Below are 19644 nucleotides of genomic sequence, written 5' to 3' on the forward strand. Positions count from 1 at the left end.
ATTTTCTTTTACTGGTGAGGGCTAGCTGGTGCTCCCTACAGTGACAGCAATCAAAGCGCCACCCTATCTTTGCCTGATTCACCCAAGTCTTCCAGGTCAATCAAGTCCTTCTTACCTGTCTCCTCCCTCCCTTTTAACAAACGGAAGTAATCCAGTTAAGAACTCACTTCTCTCACTGTCCTCTCCTGTATAAACAGAGCATGGAAATTAGAGATCCAAAATGTCTCACAAAAGACAGCCAGGTTCACTCAGCCTCTCTTGAACCGCAAACCAGTAGGAGCCAGAAGTACTAGAGCAATGTCTTGGCTGTTGTGACAGTGCCAAGAAACCCATATAATAAAATGCACCTTTCCATTTTCTGCAGCCCAGGAGTCATACACACATAACCATATTATTTGCAAAGCTTCAATCAGAGACTAGGGACAGAAGTCTCTCTGTAGGTAAAGAACCCCTCACCCTTAAAAAAGTTATTGTACAATGAAGGAAGTTGCAGTGTCATATTTATTAGACAATGGTAGACACATCTTTTTGCATTAGTTTTCCAGCACATAACATTCCCTATCTTTTTAACCCTATACTATGCCCTAAACAAACAAAGGGGGTAGGGAAGAGAAGCAAATAATGCTTTTTTCCGGGTTGTATGGCCATATACAGTAGTATTTTCTTTTTTTCATAGTTCATAGTTCATCATAATTACTTACACAATGTGGCTGAGAAACAGGCAGACTGCACATTGAATATAAATTGTACTTATGCTTTGGAATAACATTTTTTTACATTCACAACTGGTAACTCTTAAGAAGCCTTCAAGATCCTGAACAGGGGGTGTTGCTGAAGTGTTCTTGTTAGTGAAATACTAAATGATGAAGATGCTGTTTTACAGTTTTATCTTTAAAAGAAAACAGTTTGTAAGCTGCTCTAGAGAGGTGGCATAGAGTTTTTCTGAACAAAAACTAGTGATCATACATTTTCAGAACCTACTTACGTAGCCATAGTGGCCTCTCCGTGAACAGTTGTAACAGTACACTGGAGCATCATGTTCAGAAAAAGAGCTGGCCTTCTTGAGTGGTCCTGGCTTGGTCTGGAACAGAAAAAATTGGCAACAGTTAAGTTAAGGAAGATTTGAAATAGGAGAAACTATAAGTCAAATAAACTGACAACACACATATACTTCACATTTGAATCAATCAAAGTATAATTAAGAATATAAATTTAGAGTGTATTAGCTTTAGTGAGTTGATTAACTGGTAATAAAGCATCAATCTGAATGTAATCAAGTTATCAGGGCTGATTATGCACAGTGAAGTTCATGAGACTTCAAAGAGTATTGGCCGGGGAGTCTTTGTTTTGGGGCACGTTTGGCATTATTACTCACTGCCCTGTTTGCGGCGGGCCAAGAATTACCCATCAGCAGGCTTTTTGCTTGTGTCTAGGGCAGGGGTAGGGAACCTGCGGCTCTCCAGATGTTCAGGAACTACAATTCCCATCAGCCTCTGTCAGCATGGCCAATTGGCTGTGCTGGTAGGGGCTGATGGGAATTGTAGTTCCTGAACATCTGGAGAGCCGCAGGTTCCCTACCCCTGGTCTAGGGGGAAGGGGGATGCTTCATGGGTTCTTTATTGGGCACGTGGGCTTTAATTTTTAATATAATCTTTAATTTTTATCGTTAACCTTATAAATAGATTGATATATCAATCTATTGATAGATAGATGCACAGACATAAACAAGGCAAAAAGTCTTGAATATGGCATCTGTACATTTTGCCTGAACACTGACTGTCTTTTATGGTGGGAAGTGAGAGGGGAGTAAAGGTGGTGTGCAAACTGCAAAACCACAAAAGGACGTGAACTGCCTTTGGCTAAGTTCTCCAGGTTCATGATCATCCATCTCCTGATGTGCTCTAAACCCAACCATCAAGACCGATGGGCTTTTTACAGGGTGGTCAGGAATCACTGATGTATAAAACTGTGAGGCTGGAGACGTCCCAGTTTGTTGATCAAATGCAGGGGCAAATCGGGAGTTTGGACTGATTGCCTAGTCTTTTTTTTAAAAATTAGTACTAGCATCAATTCATTGGTCTATTGATACAGCTATTTAATTTTTTTTAAAAAAATCTAAAGATATGTAGAACCGGGGATGCCATGGGCAATAGAAGTGAAACAGCAGGACAAGAAGCAGGAAATAGTTATCAACAGGGAGAAGGGTGAGAGAAATGTGTGCAAAGCAGTGTGAGGGAATGTGTGTGTGTGTGTGTGTGTGGGGGGGGGGTTAAGATTAGGCAGGCTGGTTATGGGTGGAGGGAAGAGGTCTGAGGCAAAGCTATGTCCACTGGCAAATCTGTCCCACTCTGGCAATGAAGTAAAATTAAAATTGTGCCATGAGTGGATTTGCTTGCTGCGGATACAGTGGAAGGTGAAAACAGGGCTAGAGGAAATACATCCGTAGAAGAAATCTTGCTGCGGCAAACATTCACCCCCTACCACGCAGCAAACACCTTGTGCGTAATTGCCAAGGAAAAAGCATACTTCCTTTTGTTGAAGGCTGGACACGGTGTGTAACACACTTCTCTCTGAGATACACCTCTGAAGATGCCAGCCACAGAGGCAGGCAAAACGTTAGGAACAAAATCTACCAGACCATGGCCACAAAGCCCGGAAAGCCCACAACAGCCATACTTCCTTTGATTTTAGATATACATGTATTATAGTAGAAACACCATTGAAAAGGCATTCCCTCCTGTGTAGGAGAGAACAAATGCCTCTAGCATGGTGGTTGTCTCCCATAGTTTCTTAGGTCCCAGTATTAATAAGCAAGGACATAGGTAAGGGTTTTTTTTCCTGGGTTCAACCCCTCATTACATGTCTGAAGCTCTGCCTCCGCCCTTGGGGGCATAGCCACGCCTCCCCAAGCCATGCCTCCCCCGGCCTCAGTGCTTATAAAAGCAGCTCTCTGAGCCCGGGGGTGTCAGTCTCTTGTAGCCTCACCAGAGGGGAGGGCAGAAGGACTGCCGGCTGCCGGGGGGCAGAGGGCAGAGCCAAGTGAGGGCGGAGCCTCCGTCTCCAGGTGGGGATGGAGCTGAGGGGGGCCTTGGGGAGGTGTGGCCACACCCCATTAAAATTTATACCTACGTCACTGTTAATAAGCATTTAACACATACCACAAATCTTCAATGGACTTAGAAGGATGTTACTCTGCTTAGAATGGTTGCATTCAGCTGCTCACTTTTTGAAATAAGATTGACTGAACAAAGTGCACAGAATTAGGCTGCACATGTTACAGAACTAATAGCACAATCCTATGCATGTTCATTTAGAGCAAGCCTTATTGTGTTCAACAAGATTTATACCAGGGGAGCATTTTTTCCCTGCTATGTGTATCATTTGCAGTTGGACTTGGTGTTGGATAGCCCACTCCCAGCTTTTGTCACCTTCAATGTCAATTCTGTGGAACCTCTTCTTCTCAAATGGAACATGGCTGCAGTTTTGTCTGTTTGTACAAAGTACCTTGCCTGCCAAGAAATCTGTGAATGAGTTAAGGCTGTACTGAATAGCCCTGAGTTCACTGGCTCATTGGTCCATTTATGTGCAGGTTTTTCTTTACATCGACCAAATCCCTTGTGGGGAATAACCCTCACACCATGTTCCCCAACCTAAACCAGGAAACATCAGACGTGATAATCACATCATGTGTCTTAATACCAAACTCCATACTGACACAGAGATGTAATCCCACTAGCCATTTTGGTAATGATCTACATACCTCCCTAGGTATTCTGAATTTTTTATACTGAGTGTGTTGAGTAGGTCTAAACCTACCCACAAACCAAGTTGCAGTGGTCTCATAAGCAACCTGGCCAAAGGGCATATGACTATGGTCGATGCCATCAGCCCCAGTAAACACTGGATTTGCTCAGCCTCCTGATAAGGCTGTTTAATAAATTGCTGAATCATAGATTTTATAGTCACCTCTCTCTCTCTGCAGAAACATCCAACTTTCTCCCTTCCTTATCTACTGGAGCTGAGAGTCTGCTCTGACCCACCTTTGGTTGCATCTCTTCAGTGATAAGAGCAGAAGAAGGTGGAGGATGGGTTCCCAAAAACTTACAATTGTCCTGGCAAATCCTATAATAATTTTCTAATGTCTTGGAGGTTGCTGGCATAGTGGATGACTCTGCCCACAAATCTGTCAGCATCTCCAATAAAATATGTCAGCATCTCCAATAAACTATCCAAAAATGGAAATGCTACCACCCCAGAAGCATACACAAGTAACAGTACCCCCCCTTCAGGTTTTGAAATCTTGATTTCCTCGATTTCCACCTCCATTTCCAAAACCTGTGCCACATGCAACATTTGTTCAGATTGTAAGTCCTCGGATGGTGACAGAGCTCATGCCTCTGCCACCCATTAGTCAGGGGAAGTGTCCACTATCTGTCCTTCTTCCTCCTTGGATCCACCACCACCTGCTTTTCAGGGCCTTCTACTACTGATAAAGCCTTTAGGCACAGGGCTGCTTTCAGCTTCGAAGCCCTGTCAGCCCTAGCATGTGAAGTGAACTTTTGACAAATTTTACAAGCTGGTATGTCGTGGCCCTCACCAAGGCACAAAAAGTAGAGGGCATTTTTATCAGTGTTTTTATCAGAATCATTTTTGACCCACACCATGTTCATTTTTTAAACAAACTCTGCTGTTCCATGACGACTGCCCTGACAGCCACCACCAAAAAGCCTGGAGTGGGGAGAAAATAGAAATCAAAGAGGTTGTAAAGTTTTAAAGTAGGGCGCAGCTCAAAGAACCTTCTGGAGCGTCAAAGAAGGAACTGAGGGAGGTGGTGTCGGGCCATTGGTCTAGTGCTGTTAGAAGGGAAGTGCACACGCAACCAATGGCTGGTAGAGCGCCCGCTATCATTAAAGCTTGAGATCTTCACCAGGGCTCAGCCTGTGCATGTGCAGTCCCAATGTGGGATTGTGCAGAAGACCAATGACCAATGAATCACATCTATCTCCAGATGACAAAGATCTGTCTCCTTGGAGAAAATGACTACTTTGGAGGATAATCTGTATGGCATTATATCCTGCCAAGATCCCTTCTTTCCCCAAACCCTCCCCACCAGAAAATCTCCTGGAATTTCCCAACTTACTGGCAACCCTAACCCCAGGCCTGACCCTGATATGTCCTCCCTCAAAGGCCAGAACTGCCCTGGAATCAAAAGGCTTCTGCATCTTAAAGCTACAGGGACTCTTTTTTATCATTTTGGGTTTTTTAAACCCCCAGTGTATTTTTTTAAGGTTTCAGATTTTTCTGCAAACCTGTGGCTATTTTCAGGCTTTCAGACAGACTTGCCTAGCTCATTCACAGCTCCAGCCTCCAGATGTAAATATCCTTAGGTCTGGTCAACTTCACTATATAGATAACTGAAGTGGACAGACCAACAATCTACCTCAGCATAATGCAGCTTGAGTTACTGATAAGACAGCTTTACAATGAGGTGCCTTTTCCTTAGAGGACACAAATGTACCAGTTGTGTGAGCAGGTGGGCTAGCTGACCCCACTTGTGCAAGGGGAGGGGGGATCATTTAGCTCAATTCTGTCTGCTAGGGATGTCTAGCCCCAACAGAGAAGATATACATTCATGGATGCTATCTATTTGTGGGAGTCTGGTTTTTACACCAGAGCTTCTCAGTTGTGTTAACTGATAAAAACATGCCTAAATAGTTTGATCAACATCTGAACAACATTTCTGAACAACATTGATCTACTCCCCAAGCTACAGGAAAAGGGGCAAGAAAAGGTTCTCATTTAGAAGATAATTGTACATAAGCACTTGGAATCAGTAACAATGGGAGCCTGCCTCTGTGTTTTACAATTCTCAGAAAAAATCCTTCAGGAGGTTTTGGGTGGGTGTGTTCACGTGATACTGGAAGCTATTTGCAAGGCACTTTCCTTTTGTTTATGTAGTAGAAAAGGTCAGATTTAAAGAGACAAATTAAATTGAATACCTGCTATTCAGATTAACTATGCATATCTCCCTACAGCTGTCCAAAAAGCAAAAAGGGAGAGGGGGAGAGAGACCCCAGTGTGTCAAGCTCACTCTATTCTCATTATTTCAGGTTTTAAAAAGCATTTAAGGTTTGTGATCCAACTGGTACAAAATGAAGTATTCATGATAGTCGCTCCTCTGTGTTATGGGATTTTTTGTTACAAACATTTAAATAATCTATATTTTGTAGGGTGATATCTTGAAGATTACTTCACTATCAATATATAGAAGTAATAACCCGGTAGATAGCATTACCTATGAAAGGTCCATCCCATCTGCTATTCTTGCTGAAAGCTTTTCATGCACCAGTAAACTCAGTAAATATCAGAAGATAAAGCATAAGCCTACCACGCCATGGATTTACTCCTAATGTCTCCTCAAAGTGCAGCCCCGATGCAACGATTACAAATGATTTTCTTCTAATGTCATTTTACATAACCCTTTTTTCTGCATGAGTAGTTAGTGTGGAATGAGTGAATGAATGAATGAATGCCATTAAAACAGTTAATCATTATCTGGGCCACTGGCCTTCCTTCCTCCTGGACCAGGAATCTCCATGACAAAGGCCAAGAGATCAAACTGCCAGAGCTGCCTCCCCGGCCTATTTCTGACAGTAATTTTTTATGCAAATGGCGCTGCTGGGCAGCTCCCTCGGTGACCTTCAGATGCCCTTATCTTAAACTGACTTTGATCCAATGAGGTCTTGCTTTTATGAAGCTCATTACTTCTTAAGATATGCATCCCGACTTAAAATTTCACTAATTAAAAGGAATGGTCTGTTCATTCCGTCCCCTCCCCCGCCCTTCTATCTTTTGACGGCACATGCTGACAAGGAAAAACACACTCGGCTGCTTTTTTTTCCCCTCCCAAATTTGCGTTGGAAAAAAAAATTATTTGACAATATGCTTTCTTTCCAAATGCAAATTAGATCTGGCTCGCTGCTCTTATATGGGATTCCCCGTAGTCTCCCGTTCAGGTTCCTGATCAAATCTATATCCGCTTATCTTGGAGTGCTCCCACGCTATTCAAAGGGAACAAACTGTTTCTTTCTTTTTTTAAATGTAAGCCTCCTATGGTATACCATGTCATTTAACATTAAAAGTAACACCTAAACCAGAATTTAGAGTGCTCCTTTTGGGGTTTTTACCAGGCCCCACATACTTCTGAGAGGAGGATGGGTCTTCTGGCTTCCCTCCCCCTCTGTGGAACACGACCCTCTTAAGCCACATTGCAAAATGCTTTGGAAATATAAGCGGTGCGATCAGATTGGTGGGGGGAGATGCTGTTTGGGGGGGGAAAAGTCAAATGGCCCACTGGAAATACAGACCTGTGGATGCATGACTTGATAAACATACATTCAGCATACCATGTAGACAAAATGTTAAGGAGTAAACGGCTTAGAGTTTGCTACTATAAAATGCTTTCATTATTTAAAGTTATTAATTGTAAAATCAATGTCTGACTTGAATCCCTGAGAAAGCATCATCACAACTCAGGTCTTATACTATCCATCAAACAAATCCCTAATGACAGCAGAATAAAACATGAAAAGTTGCAATTGCTTACTAACACTCTCCGATCTCTGCTGAATCTGAGGTCACCGTCTTGTGACATCAATCAGTTTACACTGGCTATCACTCTGTCTGGTTTAGACTGTTTCATGTATAGATCAAACTACATTACAGTAACTCCCAATCCTGACAAACTCTGGTTTTCTCTGCAACAGAATTTTAACTCTGGGCTAGTGCTCATTTGGGACACGTATCTGACCTGCACTGCCTTTACAGAATAATTCAGGAGTCTGTTTAGTAGTACGAATACATGGACAGCTAACAGCTTCAAGAGGAAGAAATTTCCCCAACTTACCATGAACACGTACAGAAATCTGGCAAGAGGAATATAGTGACAGTAACTTCCATGCAGTGTTTGTCAGAGGTTCCTTGTATTTATTCAATTAATTTTAAACATTTATTAGCTCCACTTCCACCTTATGGAATTGAAAGTAGTTTGTGTGCATGTATGTGCTTAAAAAAAATTAAACTCACTCAGGGCGGCAAACAACAAAGTCACACAGTAAAACACACAACCAATAAAATCCAATCTAATCAATCCTGTATTATAGCTAAAAACATTGATAAATTAAATAATTTACATATCCACAATTGGACTAACAGCACTTGCATAATAAGACTTTAGGGCAGGGGAGGCCAACCTATGGCACTCCAGATGGTCTTGGACTACAATTCCCATCAGCCCCTGCCAGCATGGCTGATGGGAATTGCAGTCCAGGAACATCTGGAGTGCCACAGGTTGGCCACCCCTGCTTTAGGGATTCCCAGTGTTTTAAATAAAGGAAAGATGCCCCTGGCAGGGATCCTCTCCTAAACTAAAAATACACAATAACCCCCAAACCCCTCCCCCTAAATCTTAAAATTTTCTGTTTTAGACAGAATAAGAGGAAAGCAGAGGGGAGGGGGAAAACAGGAAGGAAAAAAAGGAAAAGGACAAAAGAACAGGGAAGATGAAAAGGAAAGGGGAGAGGGGAAGAGGGAAAAAGAGGAAGGGGAGGCCAGATTAGATGACAGATCAAAGCTGCCTCAATAGCTCTGTTTTCAAGCCCTGCAGATTGTAGTTCATCCCACAGGACCCTGATCTCAGATGGTAGAGAGTTCTACCAAGTAGGGGCAGGGGCTGAGAAAGCCTTGGCCCTGGTCAAGGCTAGCTGGATGCCCTTCAGGCCAGAAATTTCTAGTAGATTAATACTGGAAGAACATAAGGTCCCCTGGGGTGATAAGAACATAAGAACATAAGAACAAGCCAGCTGGATCAGACCAAAGTCCATCTAGTCCAGCTCTCTGCTACTCGCAGTGGCCCACCAGGTGCCTTTGGGAGCTCACATGTAGGATGTGAACGCAATGGCCTTCTGCGGCTGTTGCTCCCGATCACCTGGTCTGTTAAGGCATTTGCAATCTCAGATCAAGGAGGATCAAGATTGGTAGCCATAAATCGACTTCTCCTCCATAAATCTGTCCAAGCCCCTTTTAAAGCTATCCAGGTTAGTGGCCATCACCACCTCCTGTGGCAGCATATTCCAAACACCAATCACACGTTGCGTGAAGAAGTGTTTCCTTTGATTAGTCCTAATTCTTCCCCCCAGCATTTTCAATGAATGCCCCCTGGTTCTAGTATTGTGAGAAAGAGAGAAAAATTTCTCTCTGTCAACACTTTCTACCCCATGCATAATTTTGTGGACTTCAATCATATCCCCCCTCTCAGCACACGCCTTCCTCTCCAAACTAAAGAGTCCCAAACGCTGCAGCCTCTCCTCATAAGGAAGGTTGCTCCAGTCCCTCAATCATCCTTGTTTGCCCTTCTCTGCACTTTCTATCTCCCTCAATATCCTTTTTGAGATGCGTGACCATTGTGAACTGGACACAGTACTCTAGAATGCGGTCAGCATCTTCACTGCTTTATATAAAGAGGCATGACAATCTTTGCAGTTTTATTCTCAATTCCTTTTCCTAATTATCCCCAGCACATGAGAGTTTTGCCTTTTTTACAGCTGCCATGCATTGAGTTGACATTCCCATGGAACTATCAACTAAGACGCCTAAATCCCTTTCCTGGTCTGTGACTGATAGCACTGGACCCCCGTTAGCTGATGTAATGTGAAGTTTGGATTTTTTTGCCCTATGTGCATCACTTTACATTTTGCTACATTGAACTGCATTTGCCATTTCTGAGCCCACTCACCTAATTTATCAAGGTCCGCTTGGAGCTCTTCGCAATCCTTTGTGGTTCTCACCACCCTACATAATTTGGTATCATCTGCAAACTTGGCCACCACGCTACCCACCCCTACTTCCAGTCATTTATGAATAGGTTAAAGAGCACTGGTCCCAAAACGGATCCTTGGGGGACACCACTCCCGACATCTCTCCATTGTGAGAACTTCCCATAGATGTGAGAACTTCCCAACTGGGAGTCCATTGTGAGAACTTCCCAACTGGGAGTCCCATAGATACAAGGGCCCCAGACCGCTCAGGGCTTTAAAGGTCAAAACCAACACTGTGAACCGATCCGGAACTCAACCAGGGCAGCTGGTGAAGCACTGGAGATATGTTTGATCATGCTGGGGGGCAGGGCTAGTGAGAACCCGCCTAGCTGTATTCTGGACCAACTTTAATTTTCAGAGCAACTTCAAGGGAAGCCCAGCACAGAGAGAATTACAGTAATCCAGTTGGAGGTGACTGTTGATGGATCATTGTAGTTAGGTCAGGTCAAGAAAAATAGGTCAGCTGCTTTATGTGGCCAAGGTGGTAAAACGCCAATTTGACTGTCCGTGTGACCTGGGCCGCCACTGATAATGAGGCATCCAAGGTCATGATCCAGGCTCCAGACAGCAGGTGAAGATGCCAATGCCATCTCATCCAATTTTAGTAGCCAGTCTTCTCCCACTGGTCCTCCCTGACCCAGACACAGAATTTCCGCCTTCAAAGGATTTAACTTCAGCCTGTTCTGACACAACCACTTCAAAACAGCCTCCAAACACCTGGCCAGGTATTCTGGGGTGGCTTCTGGCTGGTCCCCATCAAGAGGTATAGTTAAGTGTCATTAGTGTCATCAACCCAAAACTCTGGACCAGGTGTGCATATAGATGTTAACTAACTTTGGGGAAACAATTGCCCCCCATGGCATCCCGCAATCAACAGGGCACCAAGAGGACAATTCTCCTGCCCCCAGCATTGACCCACCATTGCAGAGGTGGTGGGTCAAAACGATGTGATCAACTGTATCAATCACTGCTGTAAGGTCGAGCAACAACTGCAGCACTGCTCCACCTTTATCCAGCTGGTGCCAGAGGTAATCTGTGAGAACAGCAACATGGTCTGTCCCATGGTAAGGGAAGAAGCCAGACTGAAATGGGTCCAATCATAGAATCAGAGTTGGAAGAGACGACAAAGGTTATCAACTCCCTGGCATGTAGGAATACACCATCAAAGAACTTTTGACAGATGGCCATCCAGCCTCTGTTTAAAAACCTCCAAGGAAGGAGACTCCACTCCACTCCGAAGAAGTATTCCACCAACAGCCCTTACTGTCAGGAAGTTCTTCCTAATGTTTAGGTGGAATCCTTTTCTTGCACCTTGAATCCATTACTCCTTGTCCAAGTCTCTGGAGCAGAAGAAAACAAGCCTCTTCAACATGACATCCCTTCAAACATTTAAACATGGCTATCATGTCACCTCTCAATCTTCTCTTCTCCAGACTAAACATACCCAACTCCCTAAGTCTCTCCTCATAGTGGATTCCAGACCTCTTACCATGTTGGTCACCCTTCTGTGGACCCATCCCAGCTTGTCAATGTCCTTCTTGAATTGTGGTTTTAATGGCATTCATCTATCTTTCTTGCACCAGTCTTTCTTGCATCAGAAAGAAAGATACATGAATATGCATAATTCTGATTTCAGTATATATGTATCTGTGTAACTTTAATTTCAGATATACCCATTAGAAGCCTCAAAGGACTGTTGGAAGTGTGATTGAACATACTGACATACTGAAGAAGACGCACGAAAAACGTTCTATACGCACAAGATGTTTTTATGTCGAACCTACAGAATTGGAATATGGACTATATGGAACTGAAGCTTTGTTTCTGAAAAAAGAATTGAATGGACTAAGTGGTTATTTATGTTTAGTTATAAGAGTTGGAAGACTTATGCTGTATCTTTAAGAACTTTGTCAGAAAAATAAGGAAATGTAAATGCAAATAGAAGTGTTAAGTTGATTAATTATATGTAAGATCAATATATAAGATTGGACACAGCCAGAGTGCAACGTGTGTATTTTTGAGTTTATTTAGGCTAACGTTGACATTGCACTCTTAAAGATAGTGGTGATTGTTTTTGAGAAACCCATGTTGACTTTTAATGATCACAGTATTCCCTTCTAAGTGCTTACAGACCATCTGTTTAATCTTTCCTGGTATTGATGTCAGGCTGACTGGGCAGTAATTGTTTGGGTCCTCTGCCCCTCCACTCTTTGAAGATGGAAACACATTAGCCCTCTTCCAGCCTGCTGGGACTTCTCCTCCAGGAATTCTCAAAGACTATTGCAAGTGATTCTGAGGCTACCTCTGCCAGTTCTTTTAATACCCTGGAATGCAGCATCAGGCCCTGGAGATTTGAGTTCATTTAAAGTAGCCAGGTATTTCTGTATCATTTATTTATTTGTTCTGTGCTGAATTTCCCTTACTGCATTTTCTGTTCCATTTCTCCCTGGCTGAGCACTGTTTTCTTTTGGGGAGAAGACCAAGTCTGTGTAGTTGAGTAATTCTGCCTTTTCTCCATCCTACTAGCATTTTGCCATCTTCTTCATGCAATGACTCTATCATATCCCTTTTCTTTCTTTTGTTTTGAACCAATACCAAAAAAGCCTCTTTTATTGGTTTTAACCTCTCTAGCAAGCCTGAGTTCATTCAGCACTTTAGCTTATTTGACTTTCTCCCCACATTTCTTGATTATTTGTTTGAATTCCTCTTTGGTGATTTCCCTCTTTTGCCATTTCTTGTTTATGTAAATCACAGCTCGGTTGAAAGTTCTTTAGCCATCCATGCTGGTTTCCTTAGACACCTCCCATTTTCCTTCAGCTTCCTTCCCAGAGTCTCAAAATCCCTTGTGATGTCCCAAAAGCTAAGTCTTGCAGTGTCATTTGTTCCCATGTGGATCAAAAGGAAGGGATAATGGTCAGTGGGCTTGACAAGTTGATGGGATTTGGCAAGTGCCAGTCACACAATCCAGTAATGAAGGAGTTAATTGTTGCATGCTAATTAGTTAGTGAGGTCAGAAGTCAGTGACCAGGTAATTGGTACCTATTGGTTGGGTGGGCTACATGCAGGTCTGCACGTAGGCTTTAGATATATCTTCTTTGTGTTGCACTCTGCACATGCTCACTCTCTCGCTCTCTCTCTCACTCACTCTCTCAGTTCAGTCTATAGCTTAGTAGCCATGTAATAGTCTAAGCAGCAAGCTAGCTGTTGGTGCTAGCTAGTAAGAAAGATGTTTATTGTTTTTCTTCCAAGTTTCCCTTCCCTGTAGTAAGTAAACTTTATTTCAGTAAAGCAACTGGTCTCTGCCTCATTATTGCATTAACTCTGCTAAATAAGTATTTGTCCACACAACAAAGGTTATGGGCCCAGAACGTTGTGCTGCGTTGAGGAGAGACTGTAAGAAACAGTTGCTGAGTTAAGAAGAGGGAAGATTTTTCTTTTTTGTTCAAAAGCTCCTTTTCTGGATTACCTTTTGAGTTTTTTTCCCTCCTGCCTGAATTGGGGAAACCCCTGCTGTGACGTTTGCTGAATGCAAAGAAACTCCGACTGCTGGAGAAACGAAGAGAGATGGCCTCGTCAACTGACAGGGAAGTAACCTTACCTAAGTTAATCCCACAAGATTTCTTAATATGGAAAAAGACTGTGGAATGCACTCTAGAATCTCTGCAGCTAAATGATATTTTGGAGTGATGACCATCCTGACAATGAAGCAGTAGAAGCTACAGACCTTCCTTAGAAGGGATAAACGGGTCTTGGCTATGCTTTTAAGAATCCCTTCAGAGAAAAGAATTCTCTCTTTATTAACAATGAGAGTGCTACAGCAAAAGAATTATGGAAAAGGTCTGACTGCAAAAGTACTGCTCACAAATCTTCCAAACAGAGAATCATATTGAAAAAAGCAGTTATTCTCATTTCGATTGCAACGAAAGAATGGAGATCTGGTGTGAACATTTAAACAAAGTGATGAATCATGTGTCCTTGATTAAAGTCTTCTGGGGAGCACCGCTGATGACTCTGACATAATTGCTTTAATCTTAAGTGGTCTCCCCAAATCCTATAAAAAAGTGAAATATCCAGTTTTGGAAGCAAAGGAGGATTTCTAGGAGTTAAATTTATATGTCTTTGAATTTCTTACGTGGATGAATGCATTAAAGCTGTGAAAACAGAAGCCAGCAATCCTGAGCTTGGTGTAAGCTTGTGGATGTTTGGAAAAGCACTTTCAAACAAAGAGAGTTCAAATGTTACTCGTCGTGGAGAGTTTGGCCACATATTGCCAAAAAAAAACTGTAAGAAGAGCGCAGAGGCTTCATCCCAAAGAAGAAGCCCGCGAAAAGGACAGTCATAAACAACCCGGGCATCCCAAAGTGGTAACAAAGGAAATGGGAGGGGGAGGATTCCTCATCCGGCCAACAAAGAAAAAAGGCATGAACAGAGACCAATCCATACATGGTTGCCAGCTCCAGGCTGGAAGACCGCGAAATGATTTATATTTAAGCTTGATTCAGGGTCAGATTGCCACATTGTGAACAGCAAAACCTCCCATTTTGTTGAAATGACACCCATGTAATGATGAATTGATTCAGTGCCAAAGTGGCCTGCCTTTTTTAAAAAGCTGGGAAGGAAAAGGAATTGTTAAAATCCATGTTTCAGGATGTGTATGGAAATCTTATTGAACACACTCTTTTGAAATGTGATGTATGTCCAAGTAATTCTCCTGGAAAACATAATATCTGTTCCTCGCCTCTAATTAGTGCTGGTTTTGATATTGCAATAAGAGACGGCAATTTTTGGTGATAAAGGATGTTAAAAATGACACTCGAGTATTGTGCTGCCAAAAGCGTGGAGTTTTTTACTATCTGAAGGATGCTAAAACAGAAATACGGAATGTTTCTGAGGAAGGAGAAAAAGATTTTCTCTGTGACTAAGAGCTGTGACCATCACGAGAATTGCCTTTTATATGTGGCATCTCAGATTAGCTCATATAGAAATTTTGATTCTGTTAAGAAGCATGTTTTGAGACTGTGGATTGGAAGTAAAGAGAGTGTGAACTCAGCAGACAGAGATGTGGAGATTTGCATTAAAAGCAAAGTCTACTGCGCCAAAGTTGAGTTCTGATTATGAGCCAAAAGAGACTGCCATTCTGGAGAGAGTGCACACTGATTTTGATTGGTCCCCTCAAACCCTCTGTGGGGGAGGGTAAGATATGTTTTGAGTTTTGTGGACAGTGCAAGTCATTTTGCCTATGTTTACTTTTGATAAAAGACAAAAAGACCAGGTCCCGGAGAAGTTTAGGAATTATGTTGCTGCTCTGAAAAACAAATTTGGCAGAGCCCCACAAGGTTTGTACAGTGACAATGGGACTGGAGTATTGCAGCAATGAGTTCCAAAGATACTCTGGAGTCAGAAAGGTGCAGAATGCCAGAGCAGTAAAATATTCTCCTCTCGCCAACAAATGGATTGGCAGAGAAATTCAATCGTTCTTTGATAGATGCTGCACGCTGTCTCCTAACACTGAGGCAAATCTGCCAGAACCATGCTGGGGAGAAGGCAGTGAATACTGCAGCTTATCTCTTTATAACACTGCAGTTTGTGTGAGATCAACTAACAAGAGTCCCTTTTGAGATGTGGCATGGAAAGAAACCAGGCTTCCAGTGCTAAAGCACCTGAAGCCTTTTGGGGCAAAAAAGTCTATACATACATCCCTCAAAGCAGAGAGAGGAAAATTCAGGCCAGAGAGCCAAGCTTGGCAGTGTTCTGGCTCTAAGCTTCAATCCAAATTCTAAAGGTTTCAGAGTAATGCATCCAGAGACTTTTAAAGTGGAAGTTTTGAAATGTTGTTTATGTGGATCGAAAGAACTGTTTTGAATGCAGCTAAGCCTGTTGGACTCATTACAGCAAGGGAGCCAGTCCCTGATGAGGAGGAAGAAGTAAGCTTTAATGAATGGTCTCGTGGAGATAGTTGAAGATCCCACAGCCCAGTTGGCACGCCACTCAGGCTACATGCGCCGAGGAGGCCAAACCAACCAGAAGGGGGAGCAGGAGAGGAGAGACCAGAGGAGGAAGAGAGCCACCTGCTGTGAGGAGGTCAAACAGAGCAAACAAAGGTGTAAAGCCAACGTAAATATTAATTCGATTATGTTCTCCCATACCCAGAATGCGGTATGAAGCAATTGACTCCACGAGCTGGGGAAGAGATGCTGCAGTTACCAGCTTCTGAAAGAGATAAATGGATGGAAGCAATACAAGATGAACTCACTCCCTGAAGCAGAATCTCAAACCTGGATTCTGACCAAGTTGCTCCCCCTGACAGAAAAGCAGTGGGGTGTAAGTGGATTTTTAAAATTAAACGAAAGCACAGATGGAAGCATGGAGAAATATAAAGCTCGGCCTCAGCAAAAGGCTACAGCCAGAAACCTGGACAAGATTATTTTGAAACTTTTGCACCAGTTGTGAGCTATTCAACTGTGAGAACACTCTTGAGCATTGCTGCCTCAAGAAAGATGCAAATGCAGCATTTGGACATAAGAACTGCCTTTTTGAATGGAAAATTATCAGAGGAGATCTTTATGGAATTACCACAGGGACTACAGCAACCCAAGAACAATCAACTTGTATGTAGACTCCAGAAAAGTCTTTATGGTTTGTGTCAAGCAGCAAAATCTTGGTATGATACTCTAAAACAACTACTCAAAGATCAAGGATTTAAACAAGGAAAAGCAGATCCATGTTTGTTCACCAGAATGAAAGATGGACAGTACCAGTATGTGCTAACTTTTGTGGATGATCTTCTAGTATGTTGCCAGACTTGTGAAGATGCGGCAGAAATAGCCAATACCTTGAACCAGTCTGTAGAAGTCAAACAGCTGGGAGAAGCAAAGCAATATCTGGGAATACAAATAGAGAGAGCCCAAGATGGGAGTATTCTTAATCACCAGAAATCCAAAATTCTGGACTTTCTTGATTCAATGAACATGAAAACTGCCAAAGCAGCAAGCACTCCAATGGATCCTGGATACCTGAGTGTAGATGGCGGTGAACCACTGGAAGATGGCCATTGCTACAGAGAAGCAATTGGAAAACTTTTATTTATTTATTTATTTATTTATATTTTAGATTTCTAGGCCGCCTCTTCCCCGAAGGGCTCGAGGCGGCTCAACAACATGGCTGTCATCAACAGCAACTCAATAACATAATAACATAATAATAATAATTAAACATTAAAACTCCGGCAGCAAATTACATATAATTTGAACAATCCAAGGAATTCAACAGCTTAAAAACAGTTCAAACAGGCGCCCCGCCTAAGGCTAAAAGCAAGGAAAAAAATAAAAGAAAGAGAAAGGAAGGGAGGAACAGGTGGGCCCAGATGGAATCACAGCAGGCCCAACCAAGATGACAAGATGGAAATGGAAATCGGCAGGATCTCAGTGGGGGGCAGTAGAATTATACATAAGTAATATCGCACGGCCTGATATAGCATCAGCTGTTGGAATTCTAAGCAGAAAGACAAATTCACCCAATCACCACGATTGGGAAGCTGTCAGGAGAATGGCAAGATATCTCGCTGACACTGTGGACTTTAAACTAAAGTTTTCGCCCTGTGATAACCCACGACTGGTGGGATACATGGATGCTGATTGGGCAGAACAGAAGTATGACTGCAGATCTACAAGTGGAAATGCTTTCTTCTATGGTAACAACTTAATAAGCTGGACAAGCTTTCAAAAAAGCAAACTATAGTTACCCAAAATCAACGGTTGAAGCTGAATGCATCGTCTGCTTGTGATGCCTGCAAACTGGAATTGGAATGGATCAAGAATTTGCTATTGGACTTTGGGTGTAGATGGAGGACTTTTAAACCAATCACTATGTATGGAGTGAATTTTAATGCACCAGCCCATGCATTGCCCTAGTGGACAAATGTATACTGAGCATTAAGAAAGGAAACAAACATCAATGAAGCAAAACTCAATTTCCTTTGAGAGGAAATGGCTCAGCAAGATATTTTAGATCTGATCTAACACTCCAAGTACTGCTCGTGACAGAAGAGATGGTGGCTGACATCTGTACCAAGTTTCACTGAACACGATGAAGTCTTCAGCTGAATCTTCGTGAAAGTTTATGTTTGGAATTAATGATTGTGAAACTGTCACTTCTGAGGAAGGGGTTTGATGGGATTTGGCAAGTGCCAGTCACAATAATCCATGTAATGAAGGAGTTAATTGTTGCAATGCTAATTAGTTAGTGAGGTTCCAGAAGTCAGTGACCAGGTAATTGGATACCTATTGGTTGGGTACCCACATGCATAAAATGGTCTGCACGTAGGCTTTAGATATATCTTCTTTGTGTTGCACTCTGCACGTGCTCACTCTCTCGCTCTCTCTCTCACTCACTCTCTCAGTTCAGTCTATAGCTTAGTAGCCATGTAATAGTCTAAGCAGCAAGCTGGCTGTTGGTGCTAGCTAGTAAGAAAGATGTTTATTGTTTTTCTTCCAAGTTTCCCTTCCCTGTAGTAAGTAAACTTTATTTCAGTAAAGCAACTGGTCTCTGCCTCATTATTGCATTAACTCTGCTAAATAAGTATTTGTCCACACAACACAAGTCTTGTCAGCCTCTCCATGACATCACAGTCTTTTGCCCCAGGGAGACAGCACACTTCTCGAGGCATCTTGTCAGGCCTGCAAATCACTGCTTCTGTTCCCCTCAGCAGGGAGTCCCCTACCACTACCGTTTCTTTTTCTCTGGGGTTTTACAGGAGTCATTCCATGGGCTGAACCTTCTGTCATTAGCACATTCTCCAAGGACTGACTCCGTTGCTCAAGTGTCTGTTCCTTATCCTCACTGACAAGGGAGAGAACTTCAAACTGATTCTGTAGCTTCAAACTCACAGAATGCTTCCTGGTCCTTCTACTTCTATGTGTCACATTTCTCCAAATGCCCATCTCCTGTGTTTGAGAGCTGACCTTCTCAGAGAACTCCCCAGTGTTCTCCACCTAGTATCATCTGCTCCACTCTGCCTAGGAAACCCTCATTCTTCTTAATGTGCTGAAAAGTAGATATGTGCTCCTCAAGCTGCTGGATCTTCTCTTCCAAGAGAGCAACCAATTTGCACTTGCTTCAAGTATAGCCACCCAAAACCAAACATATCACAGCTGTTACAGGTGACTACAGCAACTCCCTGACCATCCATATTTAGTAGTCTTAAATATGGCTCCTTTCAAAAAGTCTCCCCCACTAAATTCCACAAAATGAATATTAGCTGTGCCTGTTAGCCAAGCACCAGCTCACTGAACTCCAGGTACTGAGATCTAATGGTTGAAGCCTCTGCTTCCAATCAAGTCTCCAATCAACCAATCTTTCAGGAGAGAGCAGAAGGTGATGAATGATTTAACGACAACACGTACCCCCTCAAAAAAACCCCCAGAATTTGCCTTTTGCTTCCAGTTCAGCTCCCATCTACTGCCTCCCCTCTGCTGCCTTACGGTGCACACTACTGCCTCTCAGAGACTGCTCAAAAGAGCTGGATGGCAGTTAACTAGAGCCCACCTCTCAGAAGCCTGAGGCAAGCACTTGGTGAAAAACAAACAAAACAAAACAAACACCCTCCCAAGCCCTCAAAAAAACAAACACAGAGATTTGGTTTTAAGGTTAACATCCCGCACCCCCACCCCCCAAAAATACAGCTCATCTTTAACTCTCTTTTAAGCTGGCCTCTGCTTCCTTTTGCTGCCTCTCAGAGATGCTGCCTCTTCAGGTCCAATCCTGAAGTCTT

General features: G+C 42.8%; 1 protein-coding gene across 3 annotated transcripts in view; it reads right to left on the minus strand.

Moving 5' to 3' along the window:
- The window catches only part of ZCCHC7 (zinc finger CCHC-type containing 7), a 168112-nt gene that overhangs the window by 5742 nt on the left and 142726 nt on the right, over window positions 1–19644 (minus strand). For all 3 annotated transcript variants that reach the window (XM_048503934.1, XM_048503932.1, XM_048503933.1), the window contains one exon: window positions 986–1081. In XM_048503934.1, coding sequence (XP_048359891.1) covers window positions 986–1081 — 96 coding nt within the window. The remainder of the gene's footprint in view (window positions 1–985; window positions 1082–19644) is intronic.

Source organism: Sphaerodactylus townsendi, linkage group LG07 (genome assembly GCF_021028975.2).
Source record: "Sphaerodactylus townsendi isolate TG3544 linkage group LG07, MPM_Stown_v2.3, whole genome shotgun sequence".
Taxonomy (NCBI): Eukaryota; Metazoa; Chordata; class Lepidosauria; order Squamata; family Sphaerodactylidae; genus Sphaerodactylus; species Sphaerodactylus townsendi.